This window comes from Opisthocomus hoazin, chromosome 5 (assembly GCF_030867145.1).
Source record: "Opisthocomus hoazin isolate bOpiHoa1 chromosome 5, bOpiHoa1.hap1, whole genome shotgun sequence".
Lineage (NCBI taxonomy): Eukaryota > Metazoa > Chordata > Aves > Opisthocomiformes > Opisthocomidae > Opisthocomus > Opisthocomus hoazin.
Genome location: NC_134418.1, coordinates 47,658,464 through 47,677,206, shown reverse-complemented (window position 1 = coordinate 47,677,206; position 18,743 = coordinate 47,658,464). Strand labels below are relative to the sequence as shown.

General features: G+C 36.2%; 1 protein-coding gene across 6 annotated transcripts in view; it reads left to right on the top strand.

Annotated features, from left to right (window-relative positions):
* LRBA (LPS responsive beige-like anchor protein) overlaps positions 1 to 18,155 on the top strand; it is a 423,407-nt gene extending 405,252 nt beyond the window's left edge. For all 6 annotated transcript variants that reach the window (XM_075421117.1, XM_075421115.1, XM_075421113.1 and 3 more), the window contains 4 exons: positions 5,250 to 5,351; positions 6,568 to 6,782; positions 14,197 to 14,348; positions 16,652 to 18,155. In XM_075421117.1, the coding sequence (XP_075277232.1) occupies positions 5,250 to 5,351; positions 6,568 to 6,782; positions 14,197 to 14,348; positions 16,652 to 16,742 (560 nt within the window). In that variant the 3' untranslated portion in view covers positions 16,743 to 18,155. The remainder of the gene's footprint in view (positions 1 to 5,249; positions 5,352 to 6,567; positions 6,783 to 14,196; positions 14,349 to 16,651) is intronic.
* The last annotated feature ends 588 nt before the right edge of the window (positions 18,156 to 18,743 follow it).

Here is an 18,743-nt window from a genome sequence, read left to right as displayed (position 1 = left end):
TGTTATACTGAATAAATGTTAGTCACTTGTTGCGCAGTGTGACTGCAGGAAGGAGTACAGTAAGTGCTTCCTGTGTTATATTTGCTGAAATGAGTTCTACAAAATTGAGCTAGTATTTTTTCTTTACTGAACAAACATAACAGCACTATGGCAACTCCTGTGTTTTATGTAGATTTTGCTTCAGGGTAGAACGATACGTTGTTCAAAGATATTGTTCCTTTTTCAGAAAATGTATAGTTGCAGTGTTTTTTGTGAAAACAAAACTTGCATCTAGGCATAAGGTTGTCCTTGTAAAAAAAAAGTCTGAACAGATAGTAAATAGTTTGAAGGAATTAGAGGAAATTGTGATGGAGTGTCATGTGAAGAACTGGACAACAATGAAGTTCCTATATAGTATGAAACGATTACATTGTTACATAAAAACGCGTATTTACAAAGGAAGGATTATTCAAACTGAAGTTCTAGGAATACTTCAGCAATATTGTGTGTAAGTAAGATTTTGCTTTAGTAAGATCTCACGTCCATCAAAGAGCTAGCCTTTCTGTGCCGGTGAAATGGGTTATAACCAATTGGCTGTTATTTAAATGTTCACTGGATGTGATCTATAAATAAAGTTAATATACAACATTTATATAATATTTGACAGTCATCACTTTGATGTAATTAAACTCTGAAACTTGCTATACAATCAACATAGAAGCCTAGCAGCAAATTAGTTTTGATTTACTTACATTTTGCTGAAAGCACATTTGTCCAAATGTCATATGTTCTGTAAGTATATTTGTATTCCTCAAATTGATTTCAAACCTTTTATTGTTTTCTTCAATTTTTGTCATATGAAGCAACTTCAAAATTGTGAAATTTGTAGAATGATTTTTAGAAGACTTTAGTTACATATATAATTTGACTTGGTTGATGTATCCTTCTGAAAAAGTACTCAATCACTTATTTTTTGCAGGAAATATGTAAAAAGATAGCTAGATTAACTGATCCTTCATTTAATTCAGATTTTATATTGACATAAAATCACATAATTAATTTGCCATTTAAAAGTTCCCTACAGCCCCTGCAATTATAGAATAATAATTTAGAAATTACTATTTGGCTGTCTGTGAGTTGTTATAATTAACTGTCTGCTCAGCATAAAACATAAAAATGAGCATACTCAAATATTTTATATTTTAATGTGTTGCATAATATTATCATGCCCAGAAACAGTAGGAAGAGTATCTCCTGTTTCATTGTGAGAGAAGTTTTTCTGTTGATCTCTGGTTTGATTTCTTTTTAGGGAGATATTTTTCTTTCAATGAGTTCCTCAGCTCTTACAGCTTAGTGCTGAAAATATAGAAAGTGATTATTTTAGGAATTTAGTGATGGCTTTAAAATGTCACTATCCTGTTTTGTTTTGTGACATGAATGAAGCTAAAAAATAGCGGAGAAAGACCCAGCAATACAAACCATTTTCTTGTTATTCAGCCAGACATATCTTCTTCTGGATGCCATTAAACTAGAAAAAAGTTTTGACTTTGCTATAATCCTGCTGTTCCTTTTTAAGTATAGTTTCCAAATGCCTAACATTTTTTCAGTGAAATAGCACCATATGATGACATGATATCATATGCTCTTCTTTTATGTTCTGAAGCTTGAATTTTATGATTTAAAATGTACGTTAGTCACTTAAGGAAGAGTGATATTTTACACTTTTTTCTATTGGAAAACAGCTTTGCAGAAATTATTTCTGGAATGTAGGAGAGTTCTTTTGAAATACTTTGAATTGTTACTGTAAAGGTAGAGTATTCTGTCCGTTACTGGAAAATAACTTTACGTATATCTCCTGTGACTTAAATCATTGATGACATTTGTTGCAATGTGAATGTGGCATTAAGATTCTAACAGCATTCAACTTCAAGTAGCAATCCAGCAATGGTATAGACTAAGGATATTATTATATACTATGCTGAGAAAAGCACATCTGTAAAACTGTTGTGTCTTGGTTATTAGTGCTAGGATTTGAACTACCTTTAATCTCATTTGACTTGTTCGTCTTCCTTAAGGATCTCCATAAAGATGCACAGAGTATTCTTTTCAGTCCTTACTTAGGGTTTGCATCAGTGGTCATAAACCTGCTTAGCGGACAAAGACTCTTTTCCCTTTGAAGTCACTTCCCAGCTTTTCAAAAGGTCTGCAAGCCGGTTCCCCTAAAACAATCTAGAAAAGTTTGAAGTGGTGCCCCTTAAACCAGCAACAAGATAAAATTTTCTCTTTGCTTATTGAAAACCATGACAATCTTCTGAAGCAGTAACAGTTTAAAAGCTTTTAAAGAAATCTGTTCTGCTCTACGATCAGCTTTTAAGTTGACCCCATTATTTGGAAAATCAGAGGCTTGGAAACCCCTAAATACTTGACGTTCTTATCAAAGGAGCCAGCCTGACTTTTCACAGGACTCCTCTTTTACGGTATTGATTCAGGTCCTAATTTCTTTAAAAATACTATTCATATTTGTTCCTTTTCTTTTTAGCATTAAAGTGTTTCTTTAGAACAAATGTGATTTAGTAAACAGTTGATACAATTTATGAAACATTGATCCTGCTACCTGTAGATTTATAATCTGTTACATTTGAGGTCAAGTCCAAATTCTAAAAAGACTGTGAGCCATTACCTATCTAATTTTACTTTTTGGTGGACTACGGTAAATATATATGCCCAGTTTCTACTTCTTGTTCTAAGAATCTTACCTCCTACTTTTTATGTATATAGTTACTGACAGCCTAACGAAGGTAAGCCTACAGTAATGTAATTGCTGTAAGCAACAAGTTTACTATATGGATTTTGTTTATCTGCACCTCTTAATTAATTCAGATATTGCTTCTTATAAGTACTTCTGACTCCGTCTTATATTCATTACGTCCACTACAATGTTGTACATTTAAAACTCCTGTGATTTCAAAAGTTTCATTAACATGTGTATATAACGTGTATAATTAGATTAATTCCTTGCTGATCTATGCAACTATGTGTTAAATGCAATTTCTGAAAGCAAAAGAAAGCAATAAAACCAGAATTCTAGAATTTTGCTAACGTAGGCAGCTCATTTAAAAGCAAGCAAACAAGAGCTGTACATGCAGAAAGCTGCCTCCTCTTTTATGGCTTGGGGACAACAGGGAGAAAGAATTGGGTCAACAAAATTAAATTCTTACTGGATAATGAGACTGTTGTGGTTGCTGTTACATTTTCCGTAAAATTACAAACTTGTGGCTTGTCTACACAGTCTTAATTTATGAATCTTCTAAGGTGCCTGCCCCATGTTTAGGTGAGGAAAGTTCAATAGAGCAAAATTTCTCTAAAAGGTTTGTGTTTGTTGAGTCAGCCCCCTGAGAAGTTCCGAGAGGCCATTAAATCTACCCTTATGCTTCTAATTTGGTGGGAATTTTTCCTTTGCTTCTGAACGGTCTTCTACACTTCCTGGGTTTGAGTGTGTTTTGCCAAACATTGTATGAAACCAAAGCAATAGATTTTAATGATTATTTACTAAGAGATTAGGGACAATTTGGCAAGTTGCTCCAAAGCATTTTCATATTTAAAATGCTGGTAACATACATGCGCATGTGTGTGTATATGTGCACACATATATATTTAGTGTATAAGTATATATCTAAATAGAAGCAGATTCATTTATTTCTCAAGATTTTGTATTGTGGATATAAATTATAGATTATAACAGTAACTGCAGAATAAATCAAATTTTGAAAGATCAAAATCCTTGATTTGATACTTTGTCAGAGATTATGACCTTTTCTAAAAAAACATTTGAACGTGGCAACTACATGGACACTCTGGGAGGTGTTGCAAGTGGTCTGAGTAAAAATGTAAAATATAGAGACTAAGCTAAGCTTTTATTTGTGCAATCCCAGATCCACACTTCTTTTCCACAGAAGTCTCTCACTGGACACATGCAGGTCTGGGTAGCTACCCGTTTTAACGTATTTCCATAATTTCTAATAAGACCCAGTACCGGTATTGTTAGTACTGTTAAGGCTCTACATGGACAGACTAATGCCATTATGCTGGTTTTATCTTTTGAAAAGTTACAACCCCAAATATGATTTGAATGATGCTACCTTAGTAACCAGTGGAGTCAGGTGGCCCTGTTACTACTCTGTCTCTTTGCAAAACCATCTCCTGTTTCTGAAGTAAAATAAGTTTGATTTTTGCCATTGCTTTACTGACTCGTTGGTATCTCACATATCATTATTTATAATGAAGTGAAATTATTCCGTGTTGCTTAAAAACTCATCTAATCCTTTTTGGAACTACCTGATAACATTGCCAAAGATACATTCTTTACAGTTTTGATGCGAATGAACTGATTGTATGGTAATACAAAAATAATACTGTGATTTCCATGAAATGCTAGCACTCTTGAAGAGGGTGATCCAGTATTCACTGGAATGAATGAAAATGAGTGAAATTACAAAACTATTTAAAGAGCTTTATAGCATTTGCTTACCCTTTCTGTGTCCCAGGAGAATAACATTTTTTTTTCCTTTAAATGTGCCAGTTGTACAATTTCTTTTTCTTTATGGTATGCATATATGTTTGATTACAAAGAGGATCTCAAAGAATACAGTTTTATTTGTTCTTGTTGCAGGGAACTGTCTAATAGGAGCAGCCGTTATTAATGTTGGGTTTGGGTGTTTTGATTTTGCAAACTTATCTGAAGTGCATACTGATTATGGTCCAAGCTCCGCATCTTACAAGGGACTAGACATCAGGCTGAGGTTTCAACACTGTTACTAAGTTAAAATAAAATCAGTGAATGGATGTTTTACTTCATGTTTGGGCACTGTAGGTGTCTCCTCTCAGTACCTGTCATAGTGACGCTTGCATTTACTTATGCCTGTTATAGGAAAAGGTAGTAATTGACTTAGATCTTTTCTTCCACAAAAAAAAAAAAAAGAGGGGGAGATGGAGGGAGGGGAAAATGCAAATCTGTGCGCTCCAACTTCTGTTTGGTTTTACTACACACCTGACTTTTATATTAATGTGCAGCCTGAACTCCTGTAGTATACTGCTGCTGTACTACATAGATATGAGTACAGAACAACCACATGCAAACAGTAGCATAGAAGTGATTTGTGAGGAACATGAACTCAAAGAGCAAGGAAACTGAAGACACTTCAGTGATTGAAAGCAGTGATCTTGGAAATAGATTGTAACCAAATATTGCTTTTATTATTTTTTCGTTGAAGGTGATTTTGCAACTCCTCGAGCTATTTTGACAGGACATGACTATGAGATCACCTGTGCTACCATTTGTGCTGAACTTGGCCTGGTAATAAGTGGTTCAAAAGGTAAGGTAGCTGTTGTCATTTCTTTCTGTTCATGAAGCTATAATCCCAATGCAAAAGGGAATATAGTCTCAAGTGGCAGAATTTATTGACTTTAGGGTGGTTTTATTTTTAACATTTTTTAGTTGCTTTGGAACTTGAAACCTATTTTTAAACATGTTAAAACTGAGGATTATTCAGACATCTACAAGAAGAGGCAACCACATCAGTTTCCCTATTACAGCCTACTGATTACTATTTCTTTTTGTTTGTTTATACAGTATGTAATTGCATACAGGATACAGTTGATTACAACTCTTAACTGCCAGGATGGTAAAGAATGTTTGTTATGGATAACTTCTCAGAAAGGAAAGCAAAAATTAGTTTCAGGAGAAAGAGAATCTGCTGTGTTGTTTGTTTGATGAAGGATATATATAAACTACCAACTAAAGCTTATAGTAATTCTGTTCAGGTGATTTGAGCATAGCTATGAAGCCTATAATACGTTTGTGAACACATCTGTTTTCTCAAAGACCTGCTTTTGACAGGCAAATTATAAAGAATGATTCCATGGATATTGGTTATCACTTCCCAATTTGCTGGTCCACAACTATTTTTAAACTGAAAATTTCTTAGAATTAGGATCTTTCTGCTTTAGTGTTTCCAAAGTGCCTACTTTGAGACACTTTTTCAAAGTTTGGTGTTCCCACCATATGCACGTGTGCACATTTCTATTTTATGCATGTGAACACTTGTGGCTTACATGCAAAACAGGTATTTGTCCAACTGTATTAAAAACCAAATATTTAGTGGATCATGTATGGGTTAAAATCTTAATGTGAGAATATACATTTTTAGAGTACCTACGTATATAAATTCATTACACTTACCCCTGAGTGTCTTTGTATTTTGAAAGTCTCATTTAGGATTCAGTACATTTATTTTTGTGCTCTCAAAATTAACTACTACCAGTTTTAAAAGAAAATCCACAAAAGGTCTGTTAGGACTCTAGTTTTGATAGGTGCTCTAAACTACTTTAATACAAAGCTTTTAAGGAATAAACTGTTCATCTTACTCCCTTTACTCCATTAAAGTCATAGGCACTTAAACATGGTAAAAATCATTATGAAGTATTATAATAGCGATTACCTAAGTAGAAGTCATTACGTATTATCTGATATATGATGTCTTTCAATGAGCATGTAAGGCAGTAACTAGAGATTTTATTCTGTCTCATTAGAAGGACCATGTCTCATACATTCTATGAATGGAGATCTACTGAGGACATTAGAAGGTCCTGAAACATTAGAAGGTCCTGAAAACTGCCTGAGACCAAAACTTATTCAAGCTTCAAGAGAAGGCCACTGTGTCATATATTATGAAAATGGCCTCTTCTGTGTATTCAGTGTCAATGGGACACTTCAAGCCACTATGGAAACAGATGACAAGATAAAGGTGAGTGTGCTCAAATGTGTGCTAAGGACTGGCAGCTCCAGTATCAGGAAAAGCTATCAATGTTGGAGTTCTATGGAGACTCCTTCTATAGCCAGGCCATAGAAATATATAGTACTAGACCATAATAGCAGCATTCTGAACAAATTGTAGTTAAGGGGACCATGTGCTTGTAATAGTACTGGTTTTAATTTTAAAATAACTCTGTTCATGTAGTAAGGAGTGCCCTGTTGGCATTTCCTTGAACTGAAGAATACAAATATTACTAAGTGTTGACCAGGAGAAGCTGGGTTACTTCTTTACTTTGGAGTCTGAAGGCAGGAGGTCAATGGACATGTTGTGTATGTTGGCTTTCCCTTTTTTGGCATCTCTGTCTACATTCCTTCATCTTAGCTTGAAATAGCATGTGTTGTGCTGAGCTTCAGGAAGTTTATAAGCATATGTCTGTATTTCTACTCTTTAGCCCTTTGTCATTTGCTGAGCAGGCAGCTATGTTCCACACTTTAGCTGCAAGAGACATGGAGCAAGTCCAAAACTATGCAGGAGGCATTTTGAGCTTATGGTTTTGCGGAAATTATTTTATAATACAAAACGCAGATCTTTTGACAGATCGTATGAAATAGTACCTATGAAGTGGAGCAGAACCTGCCAGCTATACTGCAGTGAAGCAGAAATGTCAAAAGAATACTTTCCTTGAATTAAAATTTCCCACTTTTTCCTTGAAGGAGAAAGAGAGGGAAGGGGAAAAAATGAACAAATGTTACCAAATCTGCTAGAAAGATACACAATCCAGCAGAGACATGAAGCAAGATCACATTGCTGGGTCAGCATTCACGCTACCTGAATTATCTGAAGTTATGGTTTGTATGCCAGCAGTTATGGTCTGAGAGGCGTGGAATCACAGAATGGTTGAGTTTGGAAGGGACCTCTGAAGATCATCTGGTCCAGCCTCCCTGCTCAACCGGGGCCATCAAAAGCCAATTGGCCAGGACCATGTCCAGATGGCTTTTAAATATCTTCCATGGATGGAGATTCTACAGCCTTTCTGGACAGCCTTTGCCAGTGCTCGGTCTTCCTCGCAGTAAAGTGTTTCCTATATAAAAACTGTTTAATTGTTTCATATCAGCAAGAGGAGACTGTTGTAAGCATATAGCAGTACTGCATCTCCAAGTTGACTTCCACAATCTGATGGAAGAGCCCAGCAACTCAGCTGCTGGGATTTCCAATGTTCTCTTGAGTTGAAAACTCTCAAAAGTTTTTCCTTTATTTGGATTAGATGTTTCAGGAAGAAAATGCCTCTTTGCCCTCATGTTTGTTTTACAGAGTTATTGAAATTCCTTCAAATGTTGTGCAAAATTGCGAGCATTTAAAAATTTGCACCTATTCTTCTCTTGCCTCAATTCGTATTATTCTTAAGATGGAAGAATGTCTTAATAGAATTGAAAGAATTTTGATCTTCATTATTTCCATTTTATAACATACATTGAACAGCGAATGCTCCACCACCACTGAAGTCTCCAGTGTAGTTCTGTGTATTCCACTTAAAACCTTCTAATACTCTGTCGTGTACTAATCTCTGTCAATTCAGCAACCCTGTGTTTTCAAAATGTCAGATACATTGGTGGTGGAAGATGCAGAAATAACTCTCTGTGTAGGTCTGTTTTCCATAGTCAGAGTGCTGTCTGCGGGGGTGAGAGCGCATTTGATCTTTGCATGCTGTGGCAGCCACAAGTGCAGATTTGAGGCTGGAGAAATGAAGTAGGAATGTGTATATTTCTGTCCCAAGCCATTTTTCCAAATTAATGTAGATTCTTGCTTCAGTTTTTAATATTTCTTCAATTCTCTGAAATTGCACCTTTGGCTGTCCTTGTACAAATTCTTTTGAGATTTTCAGCCTACCCTTCAGCCCCATTCTTTCCATAAAGCAAGTACAGTGTTTTCTCTTTTTACAATAATAATGTTGATAATCTGTCACTCTCAGTTGTGATTATGTTGTCAGCTAGGCCAACAAATCTGTAAAATATCTAGAAATCCCTTGCCAACTGAAACAATTTCTGTAGTGTTTCAGTCAGTACCCACAGCTTTAGGAATGTCGCTAGAGGCAGTGGAAGTTCTGCTCTCTGTGGGCCAGAATTACATACGTACAGGGGTTTTTGTTTTGTTTTCTTTCTCTCCCGGTGGTCCCAGTTGGGCTTTATGCTTAAACAACTTACAGTGTCTTTCCCAGTGCTTCTGCACTATATCATGTTAGAAGGCAAGTGGCAACTGCATGATTAAAGTAGGGGCATTTAAAATGAATAGTACCTACCCCACGGGCTGTGCTGACAAACACTTTTCATTGTTTTTAGCTCAAGGAGGACAGAAAAGGGAAGGAAAAGGTTGTTAAGTGTTGAATCTGTAATTTAACATTCTACTTTCTGTTTTCCTGTGTCATAATGGACCAGTATTCCAGAATGTTATTGACAAAACTTAACAGTTTTCAGTAGTGATGTTGGGACCAACATTCCAATTTTCTTTCTTGTATTCTTGTGCTAGAAAACTGCTAGAAAAATTTCAGATGCTCTGTGGAAATTCAAAGTCTAATCAATGCCTTCCACCTGTTTTTATTTTAAATACTGTATTGCTCAGTGGAGCTTAGGCATATCGCAGTACATCTACCATGTAATGTTTAGATATCTTAATGAATAACTGAACTCTAAATAGTCTGCTTATTCTGAAAACTAAAATTATTTTACCCTAAACAAAGACTGTATGCTGTTTCACCCACAGGACCCCATTTATTTTCCTTTCCTGAGTCTGTTCTGAAACGTGGAAGTGCCCACAAGACTCCTGCTGCTGTAAGCCAGGGCTGTCACAGTGTCAGCTCTGCCTTTTTTACAAAGCGATGCTTTTCAAATATCTGAGATGTTAAAAGGGGTTTGTGCAAAGATTTGAGACCTTCCAAGGAAATACAAGTCAGAAATGGAGTTTTTAGAACATTGCTGAAATTGTGCACTTTGGGGATTATTTGAGAGTCTGAAGCTCATGTTATGAGAAAGATTAGTTGCAGAGTTGTTTGTTTCATACCTAGCAGAATCATAGACAAACTACACTGGGGAAAAGCAGAACAGTAAAATTGATTCATGTCATCATCTATACCAGTTGGAGTACTTGGTTAAGAAAGCATCCTTTCGTTTGTTAAATCTTGAAGGGCATGTCATGAAATGGAAATGTTGACAGGGTGACCTTTTTCTTCCATTCATGCCTTCATATGTATATATAGACAAGTGGCTGAGAAATTTGTTAATAAACAATAAAAATAAATAAATCAACATCTTGTCTTCATGAAAAGCCAATGACTTAGTAAAATTGCACAGGTATTAGTAAGGGTTCAAAGCCTATACTTATTTAATGAAAAGATCACAAAAACGACTGCATTTTACAGGTAGTGGAAGAGTTAAAGATTAATGGCTTTAATTTGCCTTTTAATATAGCATTTCTTCAGTAAAAGCCTGAAGTATAAAATTCAGGTGAACCATGACCGTAAGGTTAATGGATTTTCATCAGCTGAATTTTATAAGTGTAGCAAATAATTATTTGTCACAGTCTTCATTGCAATTTGAAAATACCCTTAGGAGGCTGCCATTGCTATAGAGAAGAAAACCACCCCATATTGATTTTTGCTTCTAATGAGCAATCTTTTGAACAATTGTGTGTGGTATGTTAGATTTCATGATCATCTACTCAGTGCATGCAAGTTCTAGATAATTTTCACAGTCTTATCTCAGTGTGTTTTCTACACCTTTCTTACTGAGTGACTATACTCTTCTAAGTGGGTCTCTAAATGAGTTTTCAAGCTCCTTGGGGCTGTGCTTTGGGAGGTGCTTAGCATATATTTTTAGGATGGTAGAAACAATTACAGAAGCAATTTATGGTTGGAACATTTGTTTTTTGGGGGGGAGAAGCTTCACCTCAGAATACTGAACTGTAACCTCGGTTAGTATTCAGTTTCCCATTCTTGCATATGGTTGGAAAAAAACCTCCAAATAATTTGCTTGATTATATCTACATTTACATGTATGTGTTGTCGTCTTAATTCAAAACACAGCAGGAATAGGTTTATCAACTTTTTTTCAGTGTTATAATATTTTGTTTACAGTATGCGTTTATGTTTCAATTACACTCATGTTAAAGTTACTGTGTGACAAAATTTTAGCAATGTGATTCATTCTGATAACTTGGGAGTTGTTGCAGTAAACACAGACTTTATAATATAATATAGGAACTATCTTAATGTAAGTTATGCACATCATATAATTCTTAAAGAATATATTTGGCATCATAGTAATAGAGTACAGCAATACAAAAAATACAGATATGCAATATGTTATTGCTGTTCATGAAGCAGTATCTTACATACTCTGTGTATTTTGGTTTCTAGGTTTGTCAGCAGTCTGTATAAACACTTTAATGTTGCCTGAATGTAACTTTTTTGTGGTTTAGTTTCTATCATTTTTGTGGTGCGTCTGCTATAAATTCTGTATATTAAAAAAACAACTTCCTTTTCCTGAGGAATTTAAAATCACAGTATGTTACAAGTTTTGCATATTGAAAAACCGTGGCAGCAGAGATTTCAAGTGCCAAAATCGTTGCAGACTTCAGCAGAAAGAGATATGTCTGCAAGATTCTGTCTTCAGTTCTTTCTAATGTTTCCTAAATTTAAATATTTGAGCTGGAATTTTGCTTGTAGACTATCATCTTGATGCAATTTCCTTGCCTTCCAGTGGCAGTGTTTCAGCAGAAGTGGATCAATGTATTTGTAGAATATGGATGTTTGGAATTTAAAAGCCACTGCTGTGAATTTCTTCCATTCTTGCATTGTTCTATTGAAAAGTTTTGTGGCTCCCTGCTTTGGTTCAGGGAGCTGCAATTTATCACTAATTAGTCCTAGTGTGTATTTAGTTAAAAAGCTGCCCAAATTCAGCTGATTCACAAGTCTCAGGTTAAATGCATTCAGCAGATAATGCTTAGCATCTACATCCTGAACTGAACATCTGTGGCCCAGGACTGCAGTTTTGCCCTGCAACCATCATCCCCTACAGTGAGGTGCACAAAATGCCATGCCAGGAAATGTGATGGGTGATTCTGGACGAGGAAGGGAATGATGATGGGGAAGCAGAGGAGAAAGAAGAGCAGAATCAAAGATAGAACCAGAGTCAAGGATAGAACCAAGGACAGAACAAAAGAGGTGTTTGCAAGAGCAACAGGAATAGAGATGTAGAGATGGGAATGTAGAAACTTGTCAGAGACTGGGAGAAGACAAGAAGAGGCAGAAGGGAGTGAAGGAAAAATAGGAACTGGAAGTAGGAGCATTGGAGTGAAGGATTAGGTAGAATCAGGAGTTTAATACTAGATAATAGTGCTTCATAGTAGCAAAGTTGCTTATTTTCCTTTCGATAATAGCAAATCATCCCCCAAACAACTAGCAAAGAAGTTTCTCAGCCTTCTGTGTGCTCAAATGAAAAGGATGATAGGCTGCTGCTGTGCTGAGTATTGCATACAAAAATAGAAGTAGGGAGCAGAGAAGGGAAGAAAAACAGGAGTCAAGCTGGGGAGCAAAAGTCAGAAAGAGAACTGAGAAGAGGCATCTGGAAGCAAAAGGAGAGCATAGGAAAAGGTTTGGGCTTACAGGAGTTATTAATAATGGTCCAAACTCTAGGTTTAAGGGTCATGATCTTGTTGGTAGCTTGTGCTGATGTCATTCCACGTGTCAGAATTCATTCAACTTTTTGGTTTTGTTTTTTTTTTTAGAAAATACTACAAATCCTTCAGTTTTCCCAGCTAGTTGGTGGATGAGACTATCAAATGAGGGCGTGGTATCCTCTACTGCTTAAGCTTCTATTCTGCATGGCAGCAGGACAGGGTCTTCCTTTCAGAAGCAGCTTTGTACTCTCAGGGTTATGTAGTAGTAATTGCCAAGACCCATATTGAAAAGATGTATAAGATCTTAGTACTGCTGTTGAAAAAGTCAGTAATGGAGTCTTCCACGGTTTGGTGTTGGGAACTAGTTTTATTCAGTGTTTTCTGAGGTGAGGTATGCTGAAGGTCTACAGTGATGAAGGCAATGGATGAGATGAATGCAGAACTGTTATTCGTGAAACCCTGCAATATGAGATCTATGGGGTACTCATTGAAACTAGTAGGATCACTTCAGAACAGAAAAAAATATTTTGCATGGTGATGAACTTCTGCCAATTTCCCCCCCTCCTCTCCCCATAGAAGGCATCAGCAGGCTCAAAAATAGATTAAGAAAATTCATGGACAGCATGTCCATAAGTTGATACTAAGGGGAGTAGACAGAGATATACTTTCTAATATTCCTGATCCAGTGATTGTGGGTGCTGGGGAGCACAAGGGGAATGGACAATAGAGTGGCCAGCCTCATAGCATCTCCTGCTGCCACAGTTGGTGATACAACACTGGGCCTTATGGTTCATAGTCTGTCTGACCCCATAGGGTATCACTTACTTTAATAAAATTTCAAATTCAGTTCTCTTAAACCACATTTTGGTTTATTTAAACTATCAAAATGCCTCTTTAATAAATATTTCTCATGCTTCCAGCCATCTTATCATCTTATCAGGTGACAGTCATCAGGTAACTGTGGAAAGCTGCTGTTCTTCCAGGTACTCAGTAGGTATCATGAGTTTTCCAACAGCACACAAGAAATATCAAAATAGGTTGAAGACTCCTGTTTCAAGAAATCTTCATCTTTCTCCATCATCTGGATCCCTAAAAAAGTTTTTAAATGTAGATTTGCCATCAGTCTCCACGATACATGCAAAATCAGGGTATAAGCCATTGAATTTGTCACAGGCGGTTTCAGGATAGATGAAAGGAAATACAGTCTCTATTAAGAGGGGTGGATCATTATCTTATTAATCCAAAGCAGGAATCTAAAAATGCTGGTCTAAATTAATTCTAGTAATTTGTGTAACATTTCAGTTCCCTCCATCACTCAGCCTTTTGCCAGAAAGAGGAGGATAGCTTCTGCCAGGCTAGTATTAAAGACCCTTGGGGGAATGTCAGGTACTATATTTTAATGGCAGTGCTCCTAGATCTTGTAAATCTAGCTAATTAGAAGAGTAAATTTCTTTAGCTGACCCCGTATTAGATCTTTGGAATATGGAATAAATCACAGGTGAGGTAAAACTTCACTAGTGACATCTAAATGTATTAAAGAGATTTGTGCATAATAACATTAATTCTGTTGCTGGACAGAATAACATAACAATAATGTTGCTTCCCAAAAGCTTGTATTGATACCAAGTCTCCCTAGACATTCAGCTGTCGATATGAAACTTTTAACGAAGGTAAAAGAGGGGGAGTAAGAGTAACACACATTTATCTGACAAACATCCATGTGATTTCCCCTTAGGCAATTCAGCTGAGTCGAGATGGACAGTATCTGCTTACAGGTGGAGACAACGGAGTTGTCATGGTATGGCAGATGTGGGACCTCAAGCAGCTTTTTGCTTACCCAGGATGTGATGCTGGAATCCGATCCATGGCCCTGTCATATGACCAAAGGTTAGAGCAAAGTCTGGTCTTCACAAGGATATCAGAGAATATGTACTTAAAATTAAATTGCATTTTTGTTTTTCTTCTGATTTTGATTTTCTGTAGATCACAGATCCTGATGATTATATTGAGAATTCTGCGCTTGCATAAGTTTCTTTCTAACATGTCATCTTTAGGGCAGATAATCTTTTTCAGGATTTAAGCTCTTGGGGGAACGAACAGAGATTCAAGAAATCTTACTTTGACAGACTTTCAAGAGAGGTTGAGTTATTAACTTGTGCCAATGTACAGTGTGGGTCACATAGAGGTGGAAGGTCACATGTGCTTTTCATGTTTCTTCTTTTACTTATGATACAAATCACATTCCTAATTCCAGACATTTATGTTAAAAATAGAACAGTTAGAATAGTTGCATAGTAAGATTCCCTACACACATCCATATTTTGCTAAAGCAAATACTAATTTTTGTTATTTTATCCATATAAAGTATGACCCTCCTTGAAGATTTCTCCTACCGAAGGCAATCAGTTAGTATTTTCACCGCATTTTCACATTACACTTTCCAGTGCAGATGTATTTGAAAGTCCTTCTGTGTTTTTATCACAGAAGTATTGTTTGTTTAAAAGATGGATGTTTACCATTTCATTTGTACACTTTTACCTTCTGGGCTAGAATTTTGTTTGCTTTGGTGGGTTTACTTAGTGGAGTTCCTGTGTGCTTTTCAAGCAGATTTGGCTCCTAAATCCCTTAGGAATGTCTGCATTGTGTGGTGAAGAATATCGCTGAGACTCTTGAGCTTCCACTTACTGAAGTCCATACTGAATGTTTTAACATTTCTACTTGAGCTATGTTTCTAAAAATTACGTAAAGTGAACTTTAAAAAAAAAAAAAAAGCCAGAAAAATCTGTGGACTTCAGTCGAACATTCAACAAGTTCTTGTTAATGATAATTAGAGATTATAGGTATTTTGGAAGAAACAGTTTCCCATTAAAAAGTCCCTGTTGTTAAAAATATTTCAAAAGCTGTAGTTACTGATATTGGATTTTAGACCTCTGAAAAGTGTAAAATTTTGCATTTAGAGAATCTTTAAACTGTAATTAATGGCATGTCAACATAATCGTCACATGTCAATAAACTGAAAGTTAATATGGACATCTGTAAATTTGTCCATGTGCTCAAGTTAGGAACCTATTCACTTTGGGTTTGAAGACACAGAAATTCAGAAGAGATTTACTCAATGTATTTTACTAATTACTCAGTAATTACAGGTAATTACTGAGAGTAATTTATTTGCTATGCATGAATGTATGTGTTTGACAGTGTGTAAAAAGACATTTTAACCTAGTACAGAAACAATCAAAATGGTGGTCTTGAAATGAAATAGTTTGGTACTATCAAATGCAATCTTTTGTTGATCTCATATTTAGTCTTTGTTTTGAAGAAAAAATTACATCTTTTTATTCTGAATATTTTTTTTAATTCTGAGGCTTTGTTCCTAAAATGCCAGAATTTTATACATTCTCACACTTTTGTTTTTCATAAAACTTAATATGAGACAGTAGAAAAGATGATATAGAAACTCTTGTAATTGTGTGCAATGTCAGGGTCATGGCTTTTCAAACAGATCTAAATGACCTTCAGTAGTAGGCCAACTGTAAGGAATTTAGGAGGAGAGAGTGGCTCAGTGGGAAAGCACAGTGATTGCTTTCATGAACTTCCAAAACAATCAAAGCCTTCAACTGGAAATGTTAGTATCTGAGTTTGAAAGCCATCTGAAGTCCTGAGCCCACATCCAATTCATGTAGATCATGTGCTTAAATGGGGGAGGTGAAACTGAAATGAATACTTCTCCTAGCCTTCCTTCCCTTTGCTGCTGCACCCCACTGCAATACCCCCTCTCGCCCCCCCCAACCAACCAAACAAGCCAAGAAATAACCCCAGGAATTCTGAAGTGGGCTTGCAGGACAGTGATGCTCGTAAACAATTCTGTTGTCTGTCAATTGTAACTTCAGGCCGACCATACAAACTGTTGCATGGTGTTTTGTATGTTTTGTGATCCATAAATCTGTCAGAGGTGGTACAGTTGGCAGTTTTGTTCAAATCCAGCTTGCCGAAGTCCTTGGAGGCCCAAGACTGGGAGCCCTTAAAGCCTGACTTCTCTGGTATGTGGAGCACTTCCAGCTCCAGCTGTCTTAGGTGGAAGTTGGTCGTTGCCTCGGGTTCTCATGCCTATATTGATGTAACTCTTCAGTGAATTATATATCTGAACGTGTGGTTGTTCACTAACGAATATGGTCTTGTGCTCTCCTTAGGTGTATAATGACTGGCATGGCATCTGGGAGCATAGTGGTCTTCTACAATGATTTCAATCGTTGGCACCATGAGTATCAAACCAGATACTGATCTTCAGAGACCAAGATTAGCACTGATGTGGGCAGCTGTTGTCAGAAGGAAACAGTACACCTCCTGTGGTGTCTTGCCACAACATTTTTCCCTATAAATAGCTATATTACATCTGAATGTAATTTAAATTGCTGGAAGCAACCTATTTTTTAAAGTTAATTGCTATTTTTGTAGACCTTGCTTGACTTTTTTGGGGGAAGGGCAAAGAAGCAGAAAAATGGCTGCTGGGTTCTGTAGTTAAAAATCTATATTTTTAGTCATAATGAGAAGTCTATTTTGATCCCTGTATGTAAAAGAAACCTAAAGAAAAGATGGTTAAAATTCACATTGTAGCTATATTATGAAGAAACACATTTTCCATCTGAAGCTTTACATATAACCTTGAGGAATATTTTATCATAATGGAAATGAATTACGATGTTTGGTGAATTTAAATCTGTGCTGCCTGTATCACACTTTGTCTCATACTTTTGCAAATGGTTGTACTACATCAGCACTGAAGTTTCTGAGAAACAATGGTAATATTTAAATTATGGTTAATGTAACTTCAAACTTTTCAGATCATTTCCATCAAAGTTACTATTCAAGCATGCTTCTAGGCCTAGACAATTAGTTCTTTTTTAGCTGTATGTTTTGTGCAGTTCAGAGAGAGAAATCGAGAATGGAGTTCGTGTTACATCAAATGTGAATGCTTCTAGTTTCTGCCTGCTATCTCCTTCAAAGCACACCAAAATGTGGATTGTTCCTCAAAATCAGAAAGGCTCTTTTGAGGACTTTAAACTCAAATTAGAAACCCAGAGAGGCAGGTATTTTTTTAACAGGTGCAAGCACCAAAGCACACTTCTGCGGGTTGACTCTGAAAGCACTAAAAAGGCAGGTGTCTGCTCGTGCACAGCCTCCATACAGCAGCAGAAGCACAAGACTTGCAGGTGACTTTTTTTTTTCCCAGAATTAGCCCCTGCAATACTGTAGCACATGCCATATTCCTTTTCTGCGTATAGCAACATTTTTTTTATCACCAAATCCATTCAGATCCTGCCCAATCATATTAAATTTCCTCTTTCTTTTAGAAAATCAAAAATAATTTATACTAAGGAACAGTAAGTTATTTTGGTGTTGCAGAAATCTACTTTTCTACAAGATTGCTGTGCAGAACTCTGTGAAACTATTTGTGAACAGAACTGTTACTGTTTTGTAAGTCTGTATTGCATAAAAATCTTCTTTGTATGCTGTGATCTATATGAGTTGAAATTTACATTCCGTACCTGTATGGATACATACATTTCTCTAGCTGCCTACTAGAGCAGTTCCTGTTTTTTGTAAGCATTTAACGATCTCTTTCAGTAAAGATTTGGAATGAGAAAATTCAGTTTGAGTGAAGAAATAAAATTACATTTGTCATTGAGCGCTTCAGTGGAGTACTGGGTTCTTGTGATTCAGTGTATATTCACAATAGAAGAAACAGATGCTGTGGCTGAGGCATTTAAAGTACTCTTCATGTTTATGCAATGGTGACTAAGTTTTCTGTGCTTTCTACACTTTTATACTGAGGTGGTAATGGTGGTGTCGGTAGAGTTACTTTTTTATATTTTGTGTAGCAGGAGGATGGTCTGATTAAGCAAAGACTATAGTTGCCAGGTCTGCGGTAAGTGCCTAGTGTATTAAGCAGTAACATTTGTTATGCAAAACTTTTACTTCACACTTCCTTAAGTTCAAGAGCATTCATAGCCTTATATCAGAAGACTTTGAGGGAAAATTGGTATGCTCTTGAAGTACAATTTGCATTTGTCTCAAGCCAAGGGTGAGTTTCCTACCCAAACAAAGGTGTATTTTGCCAAAAGGAAATCCTGAAAGTCTTCTCTGTATGAATCTCCTGGGAAGCACTTTATTATTGATAAAGTAATAATTTCTGATCTTAGAGCCAAAATATTTCATAGGCAGTTGATTTGGTAGATTGCTTGTTTTAGAAAGGGCCCTATTGATCCTGAGATGCTTTCCCAA